This window comes from Lygodium microphyllum, chromosome 9 (genome assembly GCF_053477565.2).
Source record: "Lygodium microphyllum isolate KBCC chromosome 9, Lygodium_microphyllum_v1.1.10, whole genome shotgun sequence".
NCBI lineage: Eukaryota > Viridiplantae > Streptophyta > Polypodiopsida > Schizaeales > Lygodiaceae > Lygodium > Lygodium microphyllum.
In genome coordinates, this window is record NC_141143.1 from 129,849,126 (window position 1) to 129,869,061 (window position 19,936).

Consider the following 19,936-nt stretch of genomic DNA (forward strand, 5'->3'; position numbering starts at 1 on the left):
ATGATTTATGGTTTTTGTTATTAAAAAAACCATCTTAAATTTTTTTCGTACTAATATCGTTCCGTATCTTATAAAATCATAAGGTACCATTTAGTACCGTACTTTATCGTACTGTATCGTATCGTACCTTTTGTACATGACAACTATGATTGCAGGCAAGGATGTTCATGCCTTGGACTCCTTGAAGCAGAGTCTACACAACAACTTTGATATGAAGGATCTTGGTGAGGCCAATCACATTCTTGGCATACGTATACTTAGGGACAACTCGAAGGGTTTTCTTTATGTGTCATAGCAAGAGTATGTCACTAAGGTTTTGCAACAATTCAATATGGAAGGGGGAAAAGCCTCCATATGTGAAACTTAGTGCAGATGACAACCCTACATTTGATGATGGAAAGGTTTAAATGGCCAAGATACCTTATGCTTCAGTTGTTGGTAGCTTGATGTATGCTATGGTTGGTACATGTCTTGACATTGCATTTGTGGTGGGAGTGGTTCGCAGATACATGGCATATCTTGGCAATAAGCAGTGGGAAGCAGTGAAGGGTATCATGAGATACCTTATTGTGTATTTGCTTTGGTAAGCAGAAGTCATCTGTTGGCTTCACAGATGTAGACTATGTTGGTCATTCCAACTCCAGGAAGTCTACTTTAGGATATGTGTTCACGTTCACAGGTGGAGTAGTCTCTTGGATATCTAGGCTACAAAGGTGTGTTGCATTGTCTACCTTAGAGGTAGAGTATGTGGCTGCCACCTCTGAGGCATGCAAAGAGGCTTTATGGCTTTCACATCTAGTGAGAGAGCTTGGCATTACAGAGGTTCTTATCTTTCATTGTGAGTCGTGATAGTCAGAGTGCTATCATGCCAGCACGGAATCTGTCTTTCACGCAAAGACAAAGCACATACAGGTGAAGTATCATTTTATAAGGGTTGTGCTTGACAGCAAGAGCATTGAGTTTGCCAAAGTACATACAGATGATAACCCTACAAACCTCACGAAGGGTCTTCTCGCAGAGCGGTTTGCTCATTGCTGCCAGATGATGGGGGTTGGATAGTATGTGTGTTTCAGCTTTGTACATACATAGACTTAGCTGATTTTTTTCTCTACCTTCAAGCATGTTGCCTTTGGATGGGAGGTTGTTGGGAATAAAGGCTCACCGTGCCTTTTATTGAGTTTGGGTGTGAACGCAGTGCGCACACCTACACTCTTGTACTTTATATATTATCTAAACCTAAAATGGTACACTCATCATTGTACCAAAATACTGATTGCGTCATGCACTTACTCCTTCAACTCACTCTTCTCTCTGCACTCAGTTTGCCTTGTACTCTGTCTCGATCCTAGCAAGTGCCTTCAGACAATTTGGCATACGGCTTTTAACAAACCTTTTATTGTTAAAACAGGCTTCTTTCTGACATGGCTCGATTGGAAGCTAAGGTGGAACGATTGGAGGGCCAGCTTTCTGCCAAAGAACGTGAATTAGCGGCACTCACCCGTGCAGTATGTTTTCTATTATTTTTCTCTTTACAGAATATTAATTCTTTGTTGTCCCCAAAGTACTTATTGACTGATTGAAATTTTATGGATGCTGCCACATGGTGATGAATAGGAGCAAAAGGCATCAGCTGCTTACAAAGCACAGATTGAAAAATTGCAACAAGAGCGTGATGAGTTCCAGCGCATGGTTATTGGGAATCAGGTGCTGTTAACATTAAGTAATACTACCGAGGCTTGAATGAAGTTTCCTAATTCTATGTATGTGCATTTTTGCATCTTCCAGCAAGTCCGCACACAACAGCTTCATGAAATGAAAAAGAAGGAAAAGGAGTACATCAAGCTACAGGTATGATGATCTTCATTTGCTGGTCTGTATTGTATTGTATTGTCTTCTGTTTTGTGCAATTATTTGTTGTGCATATGTTTTTGAGTCTCACATCACATCTATTTGGTTTTATCTTAAAAGTTGACATGTCCAATCATGATATTATGAGATTAAACTCCTACATTATAATAGACATGGTATGTGCTTTAAATGTGCTGTAAACAGTTTTTTCCATAGGCTCCATGCCATCAAGTAAATTTGATACTGCATCAGGTAAATTTGATACTGCATGCTGGTCCCTCCAGCTCGGTTGGAGCTCCTCATATGTACAGTGCAATCTCTGGCTTCAAAAATTTTTAGTCTCTCTTCATTGTGGAAATTCTAATTGGAAAGATCCTTGCTAAGTTTGGCAGAGATTCAAAGTATGCATGTAACTGTTACAAAATCTACATTGAAGTGGAGATTCAAAGAATACACCTAATATTATGATACAGAAATTTGCTTGGATGTTCTTGGCAATTGGGAAATTGAGCTTACAGCCTTCTATCACATCCAACGTTACTTTTCTGTTTGCAGCCTGCTTTGTTTCATTATATTTATGTATATGGTCTGGCAAGTCCTGACTTCTGATAAGCAACTCCAAGCTAAACATTTTGGGAATTTTAGGTTTTTTGGGAGAGATTTACTAAGATGTTCTTTTCAATATCTGGTCGCTTTACACAGGAGAAACTTAATCAAGTTCTAATGGAGAAGAAAAAAGAGTCTAAATCAGGAATGGAGATCATGAACTTGTTGCAGGTATTATTTTCTTTATCCTTGGGATCCAAATTTTCCAAAGAGGGCATAATATCTAATTAGAGCATTCAGGATGCATAGGGCACTGCCTTGGTGCAGCTATCATCTTCTTCTCTTTCCTCTTCACTTTTTCAATAAGACTTCCAATATAAAGTTGGAATGCTTTTTAGTTTCTTGGTATAAACCGTTCGGGCATATCTAAAAAATTGATTCTGTCATTGTTCTGCATGTTAACGGTCTTGCTTTAAGTGTTAATTTTTAAAAGAAAGAAGCAGTATGGCAAGCTAAAATAAGTTGGATCTTGGTCATAGTATGTTGGAACTAGACATACAAATAGTATTTTGTGGCTCATTTCCATTTGCATTTGTTGGAAATTGATGCACCATCCTAAAGTGGATCCTTGATTTGTCATGGAGTGTGCTCTCTATGAAAGGAGGGTATAGCATTGAAGTTGGCCATTTGAGTTTAAGAAAAAGGTCTGATTTTGGGTGCTGGGTTTTGTATAGTACACTAGAGACTTCATTTATGTTACATCTCACTATGGGCCTTTAATGTCAAGCTAGTAATCCCTCTCCTTCTATTACTGAGTACATCAGAAAGTTTTGTGGGTCTCTATTGATTTATTTCAATACAGAAGATAGTCATCAGAAGAGATGACTATGTCGTTGGTGGAACAATGCTGCCCCTCTATCATAAAACAAATGTGGCTTCAGCAATTCTAGATGATTATCTTGTCTGACTAGGTTTTTACTGACATATTAATATTAATTACTCTACTTTAGGTCTATAGAGCCAATACAAAGTGGAATGGTTGGCTTTTTTGGTTTAAGAGTGTTTACAAAGTCCTTAAAAAAGCAAGTTGTAAAGCAACCTAGAAGAAGAGTGTGATTTCCCTTACTTTCTTTCCGGAGTACAATTGCTAAAGAGTGCAGTATTTGACTATTTATTAGGCATTCCCTTCAGCCAGAAAAGTGGCCATTGGTTCACGATAGGAGTACTGTTTGTTGGGATGTCACTAATAGTTTTTACTAGACAAAACGAAAACTCATCTACTACATTTAGCCATAGAGTTGATGGTTTGGGAGGGATTGGCACAGGAAAATATGTGTAGTTAATGATTGGTATTGGAAAAATATATGTGCTGTTGTCAGTTTCCAAATCCATGTCGAAGATTGTGGTTGTGAACGTAACATGTATGTCTTGGGAAAATTCAGATACCTGCTACTACAGCCATTACAATTGGTGCCAAAGGGCCTACAAAGCTCTACAGCAACCATCTTGGGCAGATCATACCTATTTGCCTTAGCATATGGGCATTTGGCAATCTGTATACAGGTTTAGGATTCTTCACATAGTAATGAAAACAAGCTCCTTCTCAAGCAAAGATCCTTCTTTTGACAGGGCCTTGTTGGGGCTCCACAAACTGGGTGTAATTTACTACATCATGAAATTGCAACTTAACATTCTAGAAGATAAAGAAAAACAGGGAAAGTATGCTGCATCTGCCGTGGACTTGCCCACAATCTGGCTGGTTGCTGGATCATCCTAGGACGTGATACCAATTTCTGGCCATTATAATGTAGGGCTTGGCACAGGGATCATGCTTTCATTTTCATCTGGACTAGATTTTGGGCTTTTTGGACCCTTGGAGCTTTTCGCCCATTTCTTTTTTGGGTCAGTCCCAGATTTCTTTTACCTTGAAAAAGATGATGAGTATGTACTTATTTTTGATGATAGGCTTGGTGTTTGCAACAAATGAGATGGTTGATATTGTAGAACTTCTCACAAACAATGTTAATGTAACCCTTGGCCTCTGAAATAAATAGAGTTTGGTAATCCTTTTACCTTCATACTTCATGGTGGGTTTTCATTCTATCATGTATTTCTTGGAGCCTATCTTGCATTTCCTACAGTGTTTTGGTATGGTTATTGTAGCAATCCCCATCACGGTTATTGGTGATATCTCTATCTAACCTGTTGGTGTATAAAGGTGCTAGAGTTTTGTAATCTTTTCATCTTTGCACTTGATTGTAGTTTTTCACCCATTGGGGTTCCCCAACAGATGTAACATTTGTCATAAGTTCTTCAGTTGGATTAGAAATTGGCTGCTTTGGAAAATATGCAAAGAAAAGGAATCACTTGACCCTTGGAGCTTACAGATTTTCAATACTTAATGCAGTATTTTTTATGTGATGTTCATGGCTGTGTTTCACCTCTGTTTCAGGTGAATAATGCTGGCTTTGAGGACTTAACTTTTTGTATGTACGTTGAGGAATTTGAAACTGGGCATGTGTGCATGCATGCATGCCTATGTCATGTACCGATGGATATGTAGTATTTGCGGATGACAATTGATACACTGTTGACCTTATGAAACAATGGCTGTGTTTTATTTGCATTTTTGAGGCAAAACATTGATAATGGTCAGTTTTTGCAATTGATAGCTATCTTCTTTTGCAGAAAGAAGGGCGGCAGCGCGGCACTTGGAATGGGAAGAAAGCAGATGGGGACTTCTACAAGATGATTGTAACATGCCAAACAGTCTAATATCATTCTTGGAAAGTTTTTACATAATAACAAATTAGTAAACCAGACCAATTGCATCATGCAGGTAGATGCATACGAGTCTAAGAAAAATGAGCTAATGACAGAGAATTCAGACCTTCGGGCACTTCTACGGACAATGCAAGTAAACTTTTATAATATGACCCCTGTATCATGTTTCCTTTACATGTTCTAATGAGGTCATAACCCTAGAGTGCTGATAAGATGTCTTACATGGATAAGGTCTATTCATAAACAGGTATGATCATTTCTACAGTTCTCAAGATAGATTTCTTAGTCTGCATAAAACAGAAAGATGTAAACATAACCTTCCCAGCTCTTTGTAGTTGCTAAAAAATTAATGATAGTAGCTATGCTGATGGGAATTACAATGCTTGGCAACGAGGGCTAAGCAAAAGCAGTCATTGAGATTCTTATTGCCTGAGGTGGCCAGCTACATAATCAGTGAAGGGATCTATGGCTATACTAATGTGAAAGCACAATATTTGGCAACTTGTGGCCCTTAGGCAATGGGAAAGCAGAGGTGAAAACCTGCAATGGGGGTTAAGCAAAAGCTTCTGCTCTGTGATATGTATCCTGCAAGCACCTTTTTCTTTCTCAATTGACAGCTGTAAATTATAACTTAAGGAGCTATGATAGCATGTGCACAATTATGTAACATATATCAAACAGCTTTAAAAACTTACTGCTTTTGAGCAGTTTGGGATTGCTTGTCCTACGCAAGGCCATGTTATGGATGTAGAGCATGCCATGAGCCAAGCAAAAGAATAGCTGCAGAAGCTGATCTGTCCTTTGTCCATGCTTTTGAAATTATAAGATGTTGGCATGCATGTGAAAGTTTCCTATTTGTTGCTAACCATGTGCATAATCTTTTTGTAGGTTGATATGCGAGATTCCTTGAATGCTTCAAACTGGGTATCCAAGAATGGATCTGCAAACAATAATATTGAGAACGAGCCTCCGCCTACTCCTCTTGGAGGGCGCACGGTATCATTCATTAGCCAGTGCATTGCTGCATGTAAATGCAATGAATGTTTTATTGCGGAAACATCTGGCTGCATAATAGATTTACTTACGTGTTTGAAGTTATTGTAGGACGTTTTTGATCTCCCATTTCACATGGCCAAAGATCAAATTGAACAATCACTTAGAGCAAAGATGGCCTCTATCAAGGTAAGATCAAATCCGGCACTTCTATTTTTCTGCTAAAATCAAGACTTGGGATTAGTGCTTATGGCCAACAATTTACCTGTGTTCATTGTCTTTTCTCAAAGGTTTCTGTAACTCTATTTCCTGTAACAAAAACTTTTCAAAATACATGCTTAGATAAACAGGATGAAGCGTGCCTAATTATGAAAACTGATGAGAAGGCACAGAATAGAATGTTACATTTTGTACTGAACAAATAGAAATAATTGAACTCATTGTGGCTATCCAGCTCTGGACAGTTCTGGTGACCAAGACCGTTTGTCTTATCCAAAGCACTAATCCTAGGAAAACTACTGGAACAGGAGCGAATGCTGCAACTTCAGGGTAATCAGAAGGGATCAGACATGACATGTGAGGCCAGTGAACGAGAGCTGGAACTAGAGGCACAACTTGTGGAGGCTAGAAGCATCATTCAGGAGCAGGTTTGGAAAGTAACTGTTTGTTCTATTAATTGATGTAAAGGAGATCTGTATTATCTATGTTGCCCTCCTTACACAATCTATATTCATTGAATCTCAGGCATCTATTATGAGCAAGCACCTTACAAAAGAATCTTCAAGGTACTCTATGACATCAGGTTTTGAGGGTGTCAGCAATATCTTTGCCAAGTTCCCTGATGCCATGATTGACATTTTATTAATAATGTGACACACAGAGGAATGATGAGCCACTTGGGTGTTGAGCAAGAGGGTATGATACCCTCAGTAGAGGAGGTAAGCATGAATAATCTTTTGGGATAACTAGTCTAAATTCAGGTTAATAAACGGCTGAAATATTTTCTTTAAACAGGACCGAACAGGTCTACAGGAGCGAACAAAGCAGTTAGCAGCGGAGCGATCTGCTTTACGCAAAATGGCTATGGATCTTGAAAGGGAATGCTTTGAGATTGACAAAGCTAAGCATAAGTACGAGGTGAGGTTGGGTGATGCTATGCAAGTAACTTGCAGTTCATTTGTATGCACATATATGCTGCAAGAGTTCTGTCTTACAAGTTTATTGACTCTTGAATATTATCACAGGAACAGCAAGCTTCTTGGGCTAGCACCCTCAAGTCTTGGGCCCCAAATAATGGAGGCTTTAACAGTGGGAAGGTAAAGATAAAGTAAGAATTCACAAATAACATATTGCAGTGTTGCTTGATGACCTAGATTCTTGTAAGGAGTTATGTGTAGGTAATGGTTATTCGCGGTGTTGGTTTTCTGCTAATTCCTTCCATCTTTATCATGCTCTCTGTTTTGCAGCCTTATGAAGAAACAAAGCTAACTGCAGAGGTGTAGTAACCACACCGGCTATAATGAAGTAGGAAAATCTGATAGTTAAGATTGTAGAGGGTGTGGAGAGATGGGTTGTACATATTGATCAGACACAGCCAAGGAATGCTTCATTGTTTATGAGGCAAGAGTAAATTCTTGTAAGATTTGTATCAACACAAGATGTGTCTGTTGTATTACTTGGCAGCCAATTTAATATACAGGTTCCATTTTGAGTAGATTACATATTCTCTCTCTCTCTCTCTCTCTCTCTCATATTACTGAATATTGTAAAAGAATCATGTATACACAAAGTCTACATAAGGCCTCTTGTTCCATGTAAGTGAACATTAAACCAGCATAAAGCTGTGTTTTACTTTCAAAGGCCCTCCTAGAAGGCATCCAGGTTTTTTAAAAAAATGCGTGAATAATATAATCAACTTGAGGTAAAAAGAAGAGACAGGATAAAGCTATGCCCCTACTTCTTGCAAGTAGCTTGTAGGCAACCTTGAATACGTGCTGAGACTTATGCAGGGTTCTGAATAGGACTAAAATCTCAGAGCTACATGACCTAAACAAGACTTCTCTGGTGTGTAGCTAAGTTGAGACAATATTTGATGTGGATTGCCCACGGATGTGGAGAGTCCAGGCACCAGCCAAGTTTGACAATCAACCGGTTTTCTTTTGAGCCCATGCTATGGCTGACCACTTGGATTTGCCTGCATAGCTCCATCAAAAATCCTTCAGCATCCAGGCCCTTTGGCCAACTAGATAGTATGAAAGGTAGGGAACAAAGAAGTCAGAAGGCTGGAAGTCACAGAGTGGGTACAACCAGGGTGGAACAGATGATCTACAACCACAAAGCAACCATCTCTTTGAGGACCATGCCAGCAAAAATCATGGAGATCACTTGCTGTAATTGTCATCCTTGAACGTGGTGCCCAATATGTCCAGGGATACTCCAGCAAAATCAAAGATGAATGCATTGTGGGTCCTCCAATTATCCTAAAGGCTAGTTCAACACAAAAAATGAAAGAGGCAGTAAAGTGACATCTTGCCGTAAACCCATGAATGGATGACTGCACGTTGTGTTAGTGAAGTCCATACTCGAAAATGAAACGGAAACTTTTCTAGCCATTGGGTGGGAAATCAAGAGAGGATGAGGAGTCTTGTCACACTTGGTGTAGAAGATTCTTATCATAGACCTGCTTGGTAGATTGTTTCAGAAATTCTGAGGAAGTTCTATAGGGTGCACAAATGCCAAGTCCAACCATATGGGGAAGAATCCTCTAATATAGGCAAAGGGGAATGCTAATGGAGCCATTTCTCCAAACAAGTCTAAATTAGTTGGTAATCTCGAGCAATCCCGAAGTACAGTCCTCGGATTCAGTTGTGGCATTGTATTGAACTTCTCACGTTTCATCATTTAATAGAGAATCAGTATATGATTATTAGGTCAATCAAGTAACCTAGAGGTGACGAGAAGCAATCTTGTGATATACATATTTCATGCTCGAGTATGGGAACTAGATGTAGTCTTGCACCTATTTAAGCAGGCACCAACTAATGCAAATAGTAGCGAACTGCTTAAATACTTTCTATGGCTTCTATAAGAAAGGATCATGTGGTATCTAGAGTTGGCTTAGGTCCTAGATTATTACCCATATCCAATACCATCTCCCAATTGCCTCTTTTGCCACAAGCTTCATCACATCCTCGGGCTGCTGCTCTAGCTTGTGCTACTCCTTATACGCAGACCACTCTTATTCTCACTACATTGGCAAGCTTCTGCAGTCATTGCTCCTTACAGGTGTGCTCATAGATTCGAGCTTCTCACGGCACCTTTGTTTGCTGAATGCTATAGTGGAGAGGAGCCATCGTGCTTCATCGATTTCTTGCTGAAGGTCATCAAACTCCCACTGCACAGCTAAGTGGTGGTGGTTGCTGCTCGTACAAAGCTCGCTTGTCGTTCTAAGATCCTATGTCTGTCAACATCGATGTAACTACATAGCAACTTCCATCTCATGTTGTTGGGGCGTAGTTGTCAATCTCACTCGGAATATCATTTGTGGCTCCTACATTATCGATTGTTGTATTATCGCTTTGTCTTTCAGTATTTACAATAGAACCTCGTGAAGTTCTATTGTAGGAGCGGAACATACTTTCAAATCTTGAGCTTGATATATAGTACAAGGACTGCCAATTGACTTGAAAACACTCCTAGGTGAGATTACTTATGCAACATTATACCATCAAGTATAGCCCAAAGGACGATCTTACTGGTCACTTCAACAAACATTAAGTATTAAAAAACAATTTGCTAGTTTACAATGCAAACTTGATAAAGCCCAGGCCAAATGTATTCTCTTGCCAAAGGATATGAGACCTTAGTTGAAACATTGTCTAATATGGACGATTTAAAGGTGCATCTCATTGAGGAATCCTTATTAGAAAGAGAAAGCAAAATTAAACTCAATGAAAGAACTTCTACTACCACTCGAGAGAGACATAGTCTTCAAAAGGACAAGAAGAAACAATTCAAGACATGCATTCACTAATCATGATGAAAAAAATTCCACAAACAAAGGCTAACATTTTCGTATAATTTGTTGGTTAGTTTGAAAGGGATTGCTACTTTAATCAAGCAAATTATGTAGTTGCACCAAAACCATGATATAACAAACTCAAATGAATCTCACAATGTGTCTCCATCCAATAGTTATCTCTTCTAAATTGAAAAGCCCACAATTGTGATGCCCATCATTGGTAGCAATGATGTAGCAAGGGGGGTAGTTTCCAAATCAATTCAGAGTCATTTGTTTACATTCTCATTTTGCACAACATGGTTATGAGTATGATAGTGGAGTTAAAGGGTAAAATATTTTTTTTTTGTAATCACACCACACCTTTGATGATAGTGGCAATCAATAACGATCAATCACACATCAAGGAAGTGAATCAAGAGGTTTGGAGTGACACTCTTTTTTCTCTTCCCCCATGAGATTTATTTTTCTCTCCTCAAGGAATCTCTTTTTGTCTAATACTTCCCCCCCCCCCCCCCCCCCCCCACACACACACACACACACACACACACACACAGAGGTCAAGGGTTGGGGGGAAGAGATCAAGTGAGGAAAGGGGGGAGAGCAAGTTCAAGGGGAGGTTGAGGTAGACTAGGGACACATGATGATGAGTGAGGGAGGAGGACTAGGTTGCCCAATTGGCCTAAGGCGGGAGGAGGGGAGGGGAAGAAAACATTTTTTTTCCTTTTGGGAGGGTTCACATTGGTTGGGGGGGGGGGGGGGGTCATAACATCTTGTTTCTCTTTACGAAATGGAGATGCCCTCATGCCAATAAGAATTGGGGATGTCTTTATAGGAGGTATTTGATAAATTTTGTACCTTTATTGCTAGAGCAATTAAGGTACATGAATGGTTGGGATTTGATGTCTATGGTACTTCTCCAAGTGACATTTGGTAAGTGGTACAAGCTACTCATTATTGAAGATATGACCAGGGTTTAGTGCTCTCTTGCTTCTAGGGTCTGGAGTCTCTACCTTTTTGGTGATGGTGTAAGCTTATGTTCGAGATTATACTATGCCTATTTGCTAGATTTTCTCTTTCTTGATCATTGTGAATACCTTCCAAATTAGCAATTTTTGCATATATGGGATATTTGAAGTGGAAATGGTTGAGCCCATTGCAATTGTAACATCTTCTATTATGGTATTTAGCCTTTAAGTGACCCATTTCATTGTAGATGTGACATTGTATATTCTCATGATTCGCATTTTTTTGTGATTTAGGTTCTAAACCACAATAATTTTATCGGGTATTTCCTAGAATGTAAGTATCTCCCTTACCAAGGGTGTATCTCATATCAAAGCATGTTTTAGATTGGTTGGACCATGGGTCCTTCCATTGAAATCTGGTAGCTTGATTGGTTTTAAGAGAAATTTCTTCTACTAGACTCTATCATAGAGGCTTTGGGATGTACGTGGTAGTCAAATCATCACTTATTGTAGACTTGCAACAGATCTCTAGTCCTTTGATTATGAGATTGTTTTAATATCAATAATGTTAGTTAATTTGATTATGTAACCTATCCATAGATTTGCTTTGATACCATGTGAGATGTAAACTCCCTAACTAACCTATAGAAGCCAACCTTCAATAGTTTCTTAGACACTTCCATGTGAACATCACTATTTGAACCCCATATGGTGCACAAACTTAGGTGGTAGGTTATGCTCAAATCTACCTTGCAATAAAGATCAAGATGTCAACCCAAAATATTGAGCATGTGGGTCTCTAAACATGTAAGTTATTCCTAGAAATAATAGTTTAGTGCCTCTCCTAAGAGACCACTTGGTAGCCTCTCAAGGAGAAAAGTTAGGAACACAACTTTTTTTCAAGGAGAGAGTCGAATGAGGGAGAGCTAAGTGTTAACTCATACGTTGGAGCATAGTCACACTAATGTTCCCCTAAACCCTAAACATGAAATCCTAAATCCTAAACCCTAGACTCTAGACCCTAAAATTTCCTTAAGATGGGGTTATTGGGACGGACCTTCATCCACTTAGTTTGCACCCCACACATCCAAGAATGTAATGTGCAAAATCAATTGATATCAAGATATTGATACATGTTTCTATTGAAAGTGACAATCAATATCACCCTCTCTTTGTGTAACACCTTTTCATTTACATAGTGCCTAGCTAACCTAAAGTGAATATTCCATGGACTATTCCCTAGCCAACTAGGGAAGGTTTAGAATATAGTCGGACAGGCTGACTAGACTACATTTTCGGGCTATAAAAGGAAGACCCCTCCAAAGCCGTCGTCAATCTATCTTTCACTTAGTCAAAGTTCTTCTAGCTATCCTTAACCCCTTTGCTTGTCATCTATCTGGATCACCATCTAAGCTTCACAGTGAAAGTGCATTGGTGGATAGAGCCATCTTTGTATTAGTTTATTGAGATTAAAACAATTTTTGTTCTTCTCATATTTGCTATGTATTCTCTACTCCATGCTCAAATTGTGTCCATTATGCCGTGTAATTTCTACATGGTATTATAGCCCAAGGGCCTCTAGGGAGTGAAGAGTATGTGAGAGGCAAGGGCTTCAACAAGAAAGAGGAGAAATCTTGTCTATTGCATCAAGTAGCGGTGCTAGTGCATCAGGTGGTGGTGGTGTTGCTATATCGACAATTCAAACATTGAAAGTTCATCCACCAACCTTCAGTGAAGGCAAATTAGATGGTACAAACTACACTTTATGAGCTTTTGGAGATAGTGCTGGGGACTAACCTAGAATCACAACCCATGCCCAACCTATCAAATTTGAGTGCCATGATTTCTCAAAATGCAGATCTTCTACGAGCTTGGAAATGAAGAAACATAGATGCATTGATTCAACATACAACTAAGGCATCAGAGGCTTGGAACATATTGAGGAATTAGTATGAAACACAAAATCAAACAAGGATTTAGAACTTGGAGAATCAACTAGTAACAGAGAAGTTTGTTGAAGGAGCGATAGCTGAAGCATTGATCACTCAGATCAAGAATCTATGCGACCAAATAGCTAGCATTGGGATACAAAAGACTAGTGAGAGGAGCTAGCTCGAAGGTGTCTTTAGATTTGTCCACCAAAGTTTGATGGATGGATAACCACCCTAAACACTTAGGTGAGATCTCAAGCTTTGATGTTTGAGGAAATTTATGCACTACTAATGTAGGAGGAGTTGCAGCTTAAAGCTCGAGAAGATAGCAATAATGGAGATGCTACATTCTCTACCAATGCAAAAGGCAAAGTTGGTTCCTCTACCAACGGTGACAAAAAGAAGGGTGGTAAGAAAAATTTTCAAGGAGAGTGCTTCTACTGCAAGAAGAAAGGATATGCAATTGCAGATTGTTGTGTCAAGAAGGCAGATGAAAAGAATGGCACTGTGATGAAGACAAAAGGGAAGGAGATAGTCAATATACGGTTGAAGTAGAGTTATTCATGGTGACTATAAAGGAAGTGTGTTCCTCGGTGCAAAAAATATCAATCATTGACTTGTGGATATTGGATAATAGCGCCTCTCATCACATGACCAATAAAAAATGCCTATATAGTTCTATGAAGCCTCTGCAAGAATCCGTTATCGTGATGATTGGAAATGATGCAATATGCCCTATTGAGGGTACATGTACTATTTTCTTTGTTGTTGCAAATGGTGAACTAAAAAATATTTTAAATATTAAGAGAAATCTGCTATCAGTTGCTTCTATACTTGATCTTGGCCATGAGGTGAGTTTCACTGAGATATGTGTACAAATCATCAATAGTACTAGCAAAGTTATTGGCAAAGGAGAAATAAGGAACAATTTGTATGAGCTAAGTTGTTCTTACAACCACCATTGGTGTTGACACAAGTAAACTTTGGCATGAAAGATTTGGTCACATTCGTTTTGCAGTGTTAAAGGAGATGCATAAGCAAGGTATGGTTGCTTACTTACTTGCAATAATTGAAATAAAGGAACCATGTGAAGCTTGCATGATTGGCAAGCAATAGAGAAAGGCGTTTTCACAAGAAAGCAAGAATAGAGAGAAGGTTTCTCTAGAGTTGGTGCATGTTGACTTGTGTGGTAAAATGCCTGCACAAGACTTGGGAAGATCTTTTTATTTTATGTTGATAACTATAATATGAAGATATGGGTATACTTCCTTCCTGATAAGGCTCAAGCTTTTGGTAAGTAGAGAATGGCTAAGACTTGTTGAGAATAGAATGGTGGGACAAAGTGTAAAGAAGTTTAGAACAAATGGTGGTGGTGAGTTCAACTCAAAGGAGTTTGAAGACTTTTGCAAACTACCTATCCAACTTAGGATAACTGGACCAAGACCTCCTCTAGGCAAGGACTCCTATAGCCTGGTCATCATATAATGCCATTTGATACATTTACTTTCAAGGTTTCCATACTTGGGTATGTAAAAAGGAGGGTTCCCTAAGCGTAGAGTGACCCAAGGTGAACATGGCATCAGCCTCACGTCTAGACTTGACACCCAAGAACCTACCAAGCTCTTGCAAGGTGGCACTTAATCCTTTTTCTTTCCCGCTCACTTTTATTTTCTCTCCAACCTTCCTTTTTTCTTTACTTTGGCTAGTTGCTACCCCAAGGAAGACAAGGCATTGGTAAATGGGTTAAGCATTAATTGACGATGCCTTATACAACTCAGTGGAATGGTTTTATTAAATGCCAAAATCACACCATTGTGGAAATGGTAAGATGCATGCTTAAGAACATATAACTGATTTTGGATAGAAGCTATTAATAATGCAGTCTACATTCTCAATTGGAGTTATACAAAAGCTCTTAAGGGTAAAACTCCTCATGAGGCCCATTCTGGTAAGAAACCATCTGTCTCACATTTTAGAACTTTTGGATATGAATGTTATGTACATGTTTCAAAGGATAATATAAATAAAAAAAATAAAAAAAATGTATATTCTTGGGTTATAGTGATAAGCAAAAGGCTTACAATTTGTATGACCAAGAGACAAAGAAGATCATAGCGAGCAGTGATGTGGTATTCAAAGAGCAACTACATACAACAAAGGAGGAGAATATAAGTTCTTCCACTTTGTCATCCAGTGAAGAAGCAATATACTATAAACCTATCCCAAGAGCTAGCCCTACCCTCAAGAAGGAGGAAGCATTATCTTCGGATTATGAGAAAAAAGTTTATAAATTTGCAATCAAGTTGCCCAAAAAGCCATTGCCACAATGGGTGAAGCATCTCTATGATCACAGTAAACCTCTATCTACCATAGTTGAGAAAAAGGCAGATGAACCAAGGAGTTCTCTGAGAATAGAGGAGCAAAGAAAGTTTTTGCTCATATAGTCAATATGGCTTTGATGGGGCTGAGATTATGAGAGAACTAAAGGAGCCAATAGACTTGGAAGAAGCATTTCTTGTTGATCCAACACGGAAATCAGCTATGCAAGCTGAGCATGACATCATAATGAAGAATGATACTTGGAAGCTAGTGGATCATCCAGAAAAGAGGAAGATTATTGGTACCAAGTGGATATGAAAGGTGAAAGACAAGGATGATGGTAGTTTAGAAAAGTATAAGGATAGATTAGTTACATATGGATTTTCACAAGTTGAAGGACATGATTTTTAAGAATCATTTGCTCTAATTGCTAGAATGATCCCTTTTCAAACAATACTTGTAGTGATTGCTTATAAGAAGTGGCAAATTTACCAAATGGATGTTAAATCAACGTTCTTGAATGGAGACCTCAAGGAAGAGGTATATGTGGCTTAGCCACTTGGGTTTGAGGCCCCCCATTTTTAGGACAAAGTTTGTAAGCTAATGAAGGCATTGTATGAGCTAAAACAAGCCCCTAGAGCATAGTATCAACGGATATATAAATTCTTTCTAGACCTGAATATCAAGAGTTGTACCTTCGATGCTAACTCGTTTGTTTACAAGGATGGTGAAAAGTTTGTAGTGATTGTCCTATATGTGGATGATCTTCTTATTACAAGTGACTATGAAGATACGATCCATCATACTTGAACAGCTTTGAGCTCTGAGTTTGAAATGACAGACTTGGGCTTGCTGCACTATTGTTTGGGGATTGAAGCCTCGCAAAATCTTCATATCTCAAAAGAAGTATACATGGGAGATTTTAAAAGCATTTGGTATATCTAAGTATAAGGAGATAGCTACACCTATGGAGGTCAATATGAAGTTATCCATTGAGGATACATCAACACTAGTAGACATTGGGAGGTACAGGAGGTTGGTTGGTAGCATCATCTACTTGTGTAATACTAAGCAAGATATTAGTCTTGCTGGTGGTGTTTTGTGCAGGTTCTCAAATAAACCACTAGAAATTGAAAAGTTAGGATATGGGTGCTCAAATACTTGAAGGAAACTCTTGAGATTATGGTATCACATACAGCTCCGAAAGTGCTCTTATGGGAAACTGTGGCTCATATTGGGTAGGTGATAGTGATTCCAAGAAATCAGTTTCTGGATATTGTTTCTCTTTAGGTTCATGAATATTTTCTTGGATTAGTAAGAAGCAACTGACTTAGCATTGTCATAAGGCAGCTTGCTTTGATGCATGTGAAGTAGTATGGTTAAGGAGGATCTAATGGCATATGTCAGTACATGATGAAGATCCAATAGTGCTAAGATGTGACAATCGTAGTTGCATTTCCATTGCCAAAAATCCAGTTTCTCATACACACACCAAACACATTGAGATCCAGTATCACGATGTGCATCACTTGATGAAGCAAGGGGATGCAATAGGATGAAGATCCTTTGTAACAATTAAGATGAAGCAAGGGGGTGAAATAGGTGAGAAAGATGTTTGGTGTCGAGGAAAAATGCACTTGAAGGAGGTCTTGAAGACACCATCAGTATATTGGTAAGATGTAGTGTAGCCATATGGCCTGAGGATAAAGGTCTTTAATAGTTATAACTGCTGTCATGATTAAAGAGAACTATCTCTCCTTCCTATGTGTTTTCACATTGCTTTTGTCAATAATTGTGATGGCACTGAAGTGAAATTAAGGAAGAAAAGTTTAAGTGACTTAGGGTGATAGGTGTTATCATGGGGCAAGATTGGCTCCCTAGGTATCTCCTGCATTTGATGTGCCTTGAGCAAGTGTGGGGAAATGTACAAAAGGGCTAGGAGATTAAAGACAGAGCTAGACAGTTGCGACAACCAAACATACTTAATTTGGAGGCCGCAATGTGTCATGTAGTGATCGTATGTGCATTTTTTATTTTAATTTCTTTGAATACAAAATACCATATAATGAGGCTTTTAGCTTTACAAGAGGAATTACAAAAATTTGGGTTTGGAAAGGTTGAGAATGATAATACTCTTTATAAAAGTGTCAATCTATAAGCCTCGGTGTTGGAGAACTTGTTTGTTGATTGAAGAAATGCAGTTTGAGAGATATTTCAAATTTTGGGCTAGTCCTTGTACTTCTTGTTTAGGCTACTAGAAAGCTTGATGTGGTAGTTGAAGTGAGTTTTTCCTAACAAAGTTAGGTTCTTGATGTTGAATGTCTTTTCACACATCCTTGAGGTAGATAAAGAATATGTGCATCTTTGTATTTAGTCTTCTAGTTCTTCAATAGTTATCAACTTGCTACTTCAATGTTGCTGCTTTGAGCATATCACTCATCACCCACTTTGCTTGCCTTGAGAGTACATGCAATCGAGTTCAGGAGAATTGAAATTTTGGAAAATTGAAGGTTGACCTAAGCTTTTCACCACTTATCGGGTTGCTAGTTTGTTAGTATAGCGATCAATTATTGCTCCCTCCCTATAGGAAAAATATCACAATGCTTTCGTTAATTGTAGTAATATTGATCTTGTGGTATGTATGGATTTTTTAAAACCTAAATATTTTAACGACTTCTATTATATACAACAATTGTAATGACATAATTGTTATGTACAAGTTACTTGAATAATAGTACAATGGTACTTCACTGTAGGGTGAGCCATTGGTAGAAGTCCAGATTATATTGAAGTGTAGCATAGGTATCAAGAAGTTGCAGTAACTTCCCTAGTAAAGTATCTTGCAACATTGAGTACCACACCACTTTGATCTCGTCTACTTGCGACCCTTGCGACATGGAGAACTTCTTTTGTCATCACAGGATTTTGTGAGCAAGGGGAGGTCCAATGTGGTCCATTAGCTTTAGGCCATGTTCTATATAGCTCATCTTTGCTCTGAAATAGTCATTAATTGACTTCCAATTTCAATTGTGTTGAGGCTCACATAGTATACCAAACTTGTCAAATGGGCTTTGGCTCTCTTACTACTCTTGCATAGCAACACTTTGGAGACCCATCACGATATTGTGCTAACTCTTTGTCAGCATCTATAGTGGTATCTCCAACATCTTTGCCTCCTTATACATGGTGGCCTTTTTGTAGTTGCATTAGGATCTACATTGGAGTTGTTGGCTGATTTTAATTTCTCATTGACATGGGGAAGTTTCCATTGAGTGGGACTCAATTTTCCTCTTGTGCCTTTAGCAAATCTTTAAGAATTTTATTTCTTTCATCTCTAAGGCTTTGTGTTAGCTTAGAGATAGGTCACTCACCCTTCCCTTGTGGATCACAAGGTTGCTTTTTGCCAAAGGTCATGATAATCTTGACACCAAGTAGGGTCAAGTGTATTTGATGTGTGTTGTAGTCCACATCACACTTAGTTGCATGCTTTAAAGGTCTCTTGAGTAGAATTTCCTTTTGGACACCCTCTTGATTTAGAAGTATATAAAACATACTTGGCAAGCTTTTAGTTTCTAAGGTCATCAAAATTTTACATTAGCCTAGTAGAGAGTATGGGGATCCCCCATGTGGGTTGATTATTACAGTGATTGGCACAAGTTTGGGTTGCTCAATCATAGTCCATGCATCATTGGTTGGATTATTACATTGATTTTGCTCCTTCGTCAATGAGAGGTTGAACTACGTGCTCTCATTTACTAATTAGTTTGACCCTAAGATAGCCAAGTGCAATCAACTCTTCATCTACTAGGATAGTGACAACTTGGACCATGCATGTGGAGATGTTAGGCCGAGTAGAGGCAAAAAATGGATTGCTACTGGATGCCTTTCATTTAGGACAATTGTGATACAAGTGAGTGTAGCTACACTCAGTGCATCAAGGATTGTTTGCATTGGGTTGTGGTTGTTTTGGGTAGTATTGGGCCAAACAGCTTGGATGATGAATGTTCCAACGAGCTTTAGGTTTGTGTGGCATTGTTGTGGTTAATTTTTGGAGAAGCAAGTCTTTTGATGATTGCAAGATGTGTGCACTTTATGCCATCCTTCTAAGTAGGCTACACACTATCTATATTCTATTTGAGTCTTCTCTTTATGAAGTTGGCTAAGGGTTTTGGCATTTCCAAATATGTGTCCATTTTCCAAATCCCAATCATGTGAAATGGTTTCTTGTTCATTGTCTAGAGGTACATGATATGACTTCTCGATGGTACCTAGGCACTTGTTCTTAATCTATTCTCATTCACCTAAGCTCGACCCTAGGGCTTGTATTGGCATTATGGTAGGGTTGAGGTTGTCATGCAAATGTATTTGTAGGCTTAGTTCCAATTAGCTAAGATTATCTTCCATGAATCACATATCTTCAATAGAAACCTTGGCTTAGTCACATTGGATTGGTGTGTTACCCATTCTAGTATATATGGTTTGATTAATGTGTGTTCCTATGTGGAACATGTCTGCATGATTAGAGAGTC

General features: G+C 38.7%; 1 protein-coding gene and 1 long non-coding RNA gene across 3 annotated transcripts in view; one reads left to right on the top strand and one right to left on the bottom strand.

Annotated features, from left to right (window-relative positions):
- LOC148031579 (uncharacterized) overlaps positions 1-7,885 on the top strand; it is a 31,006-nt gene extending 23,121 nt beyond the window's left edge. Inside the window, exons 4-17 of one of the 2 annotated variants that reach the window (XM_087685153.1) lie at positions 1,409-1,505; positions 1,615-1,704; positions 1,786-1,848; positions 2,551-2,625; positions 5,083-5,148; positions 5,234-5,311; positions 6,067-6,174; positions 6,283-6,360; positions 6,699-6,818; positions 6,916-6,956; positions 7,052-7,109; positions 7,186-7,308; positions 7,416-7,498; positions 7,638-7,885. In XM_087685153.1, the coding sequence (XP_087541279.1) occupies positions 1,409-1,505; positions 1,615-1,704; positions 1,786-1,848; positions 2,551-2,625; positions 5,083-5,148; positions 5,234-5,311; positions 6,067-6,174; positions 6,283-6,360; positions 6,699-6,818; positions 6,916-6,956; positions 7,052-7,109; positions 7,186-7,308; positions 7,416-7,498; positions 7,638-7,659 (1,102 nt within the window). In that variant the 3' untranslated portion in view covers positions 7,660-7,885. The remainder of the gene's footprint in view (positions 1-1,408; positions 1,506-1,614; positions 1,705-1,785; positions 1,849-2,550; positions 2,626-5,082; positions 5,149-5,233; positions 5,312-6,066; positions 6,175-6,282; positions 6,361-6,698; positions 6,819-6,915; positions 6,957-7,051; positions 7,110-7,185; positions 7,309-7,415; positions 7,499-7,637) is intronic. The other variant, XM_087685152.1, reaches the window with a different exon arrangement.
- LOC148031580 (uncharacterized) lies at positions 5,314-7,617 on the bottom strand. Its single transcript, XR_015691915.1, has 3 exons — positions 7,541-7,617; positions 5,874-6,389; positions 5,314-5,763 (listed from the first exon to the last, which is right to left on the bottom strand). It is a non-coding gene; the product is annotated as an uncharacterized LOC148031580 (long non-coding RNA).
- Positions 7,886-19,936: the final 12,051 nt, after the last annotated feature.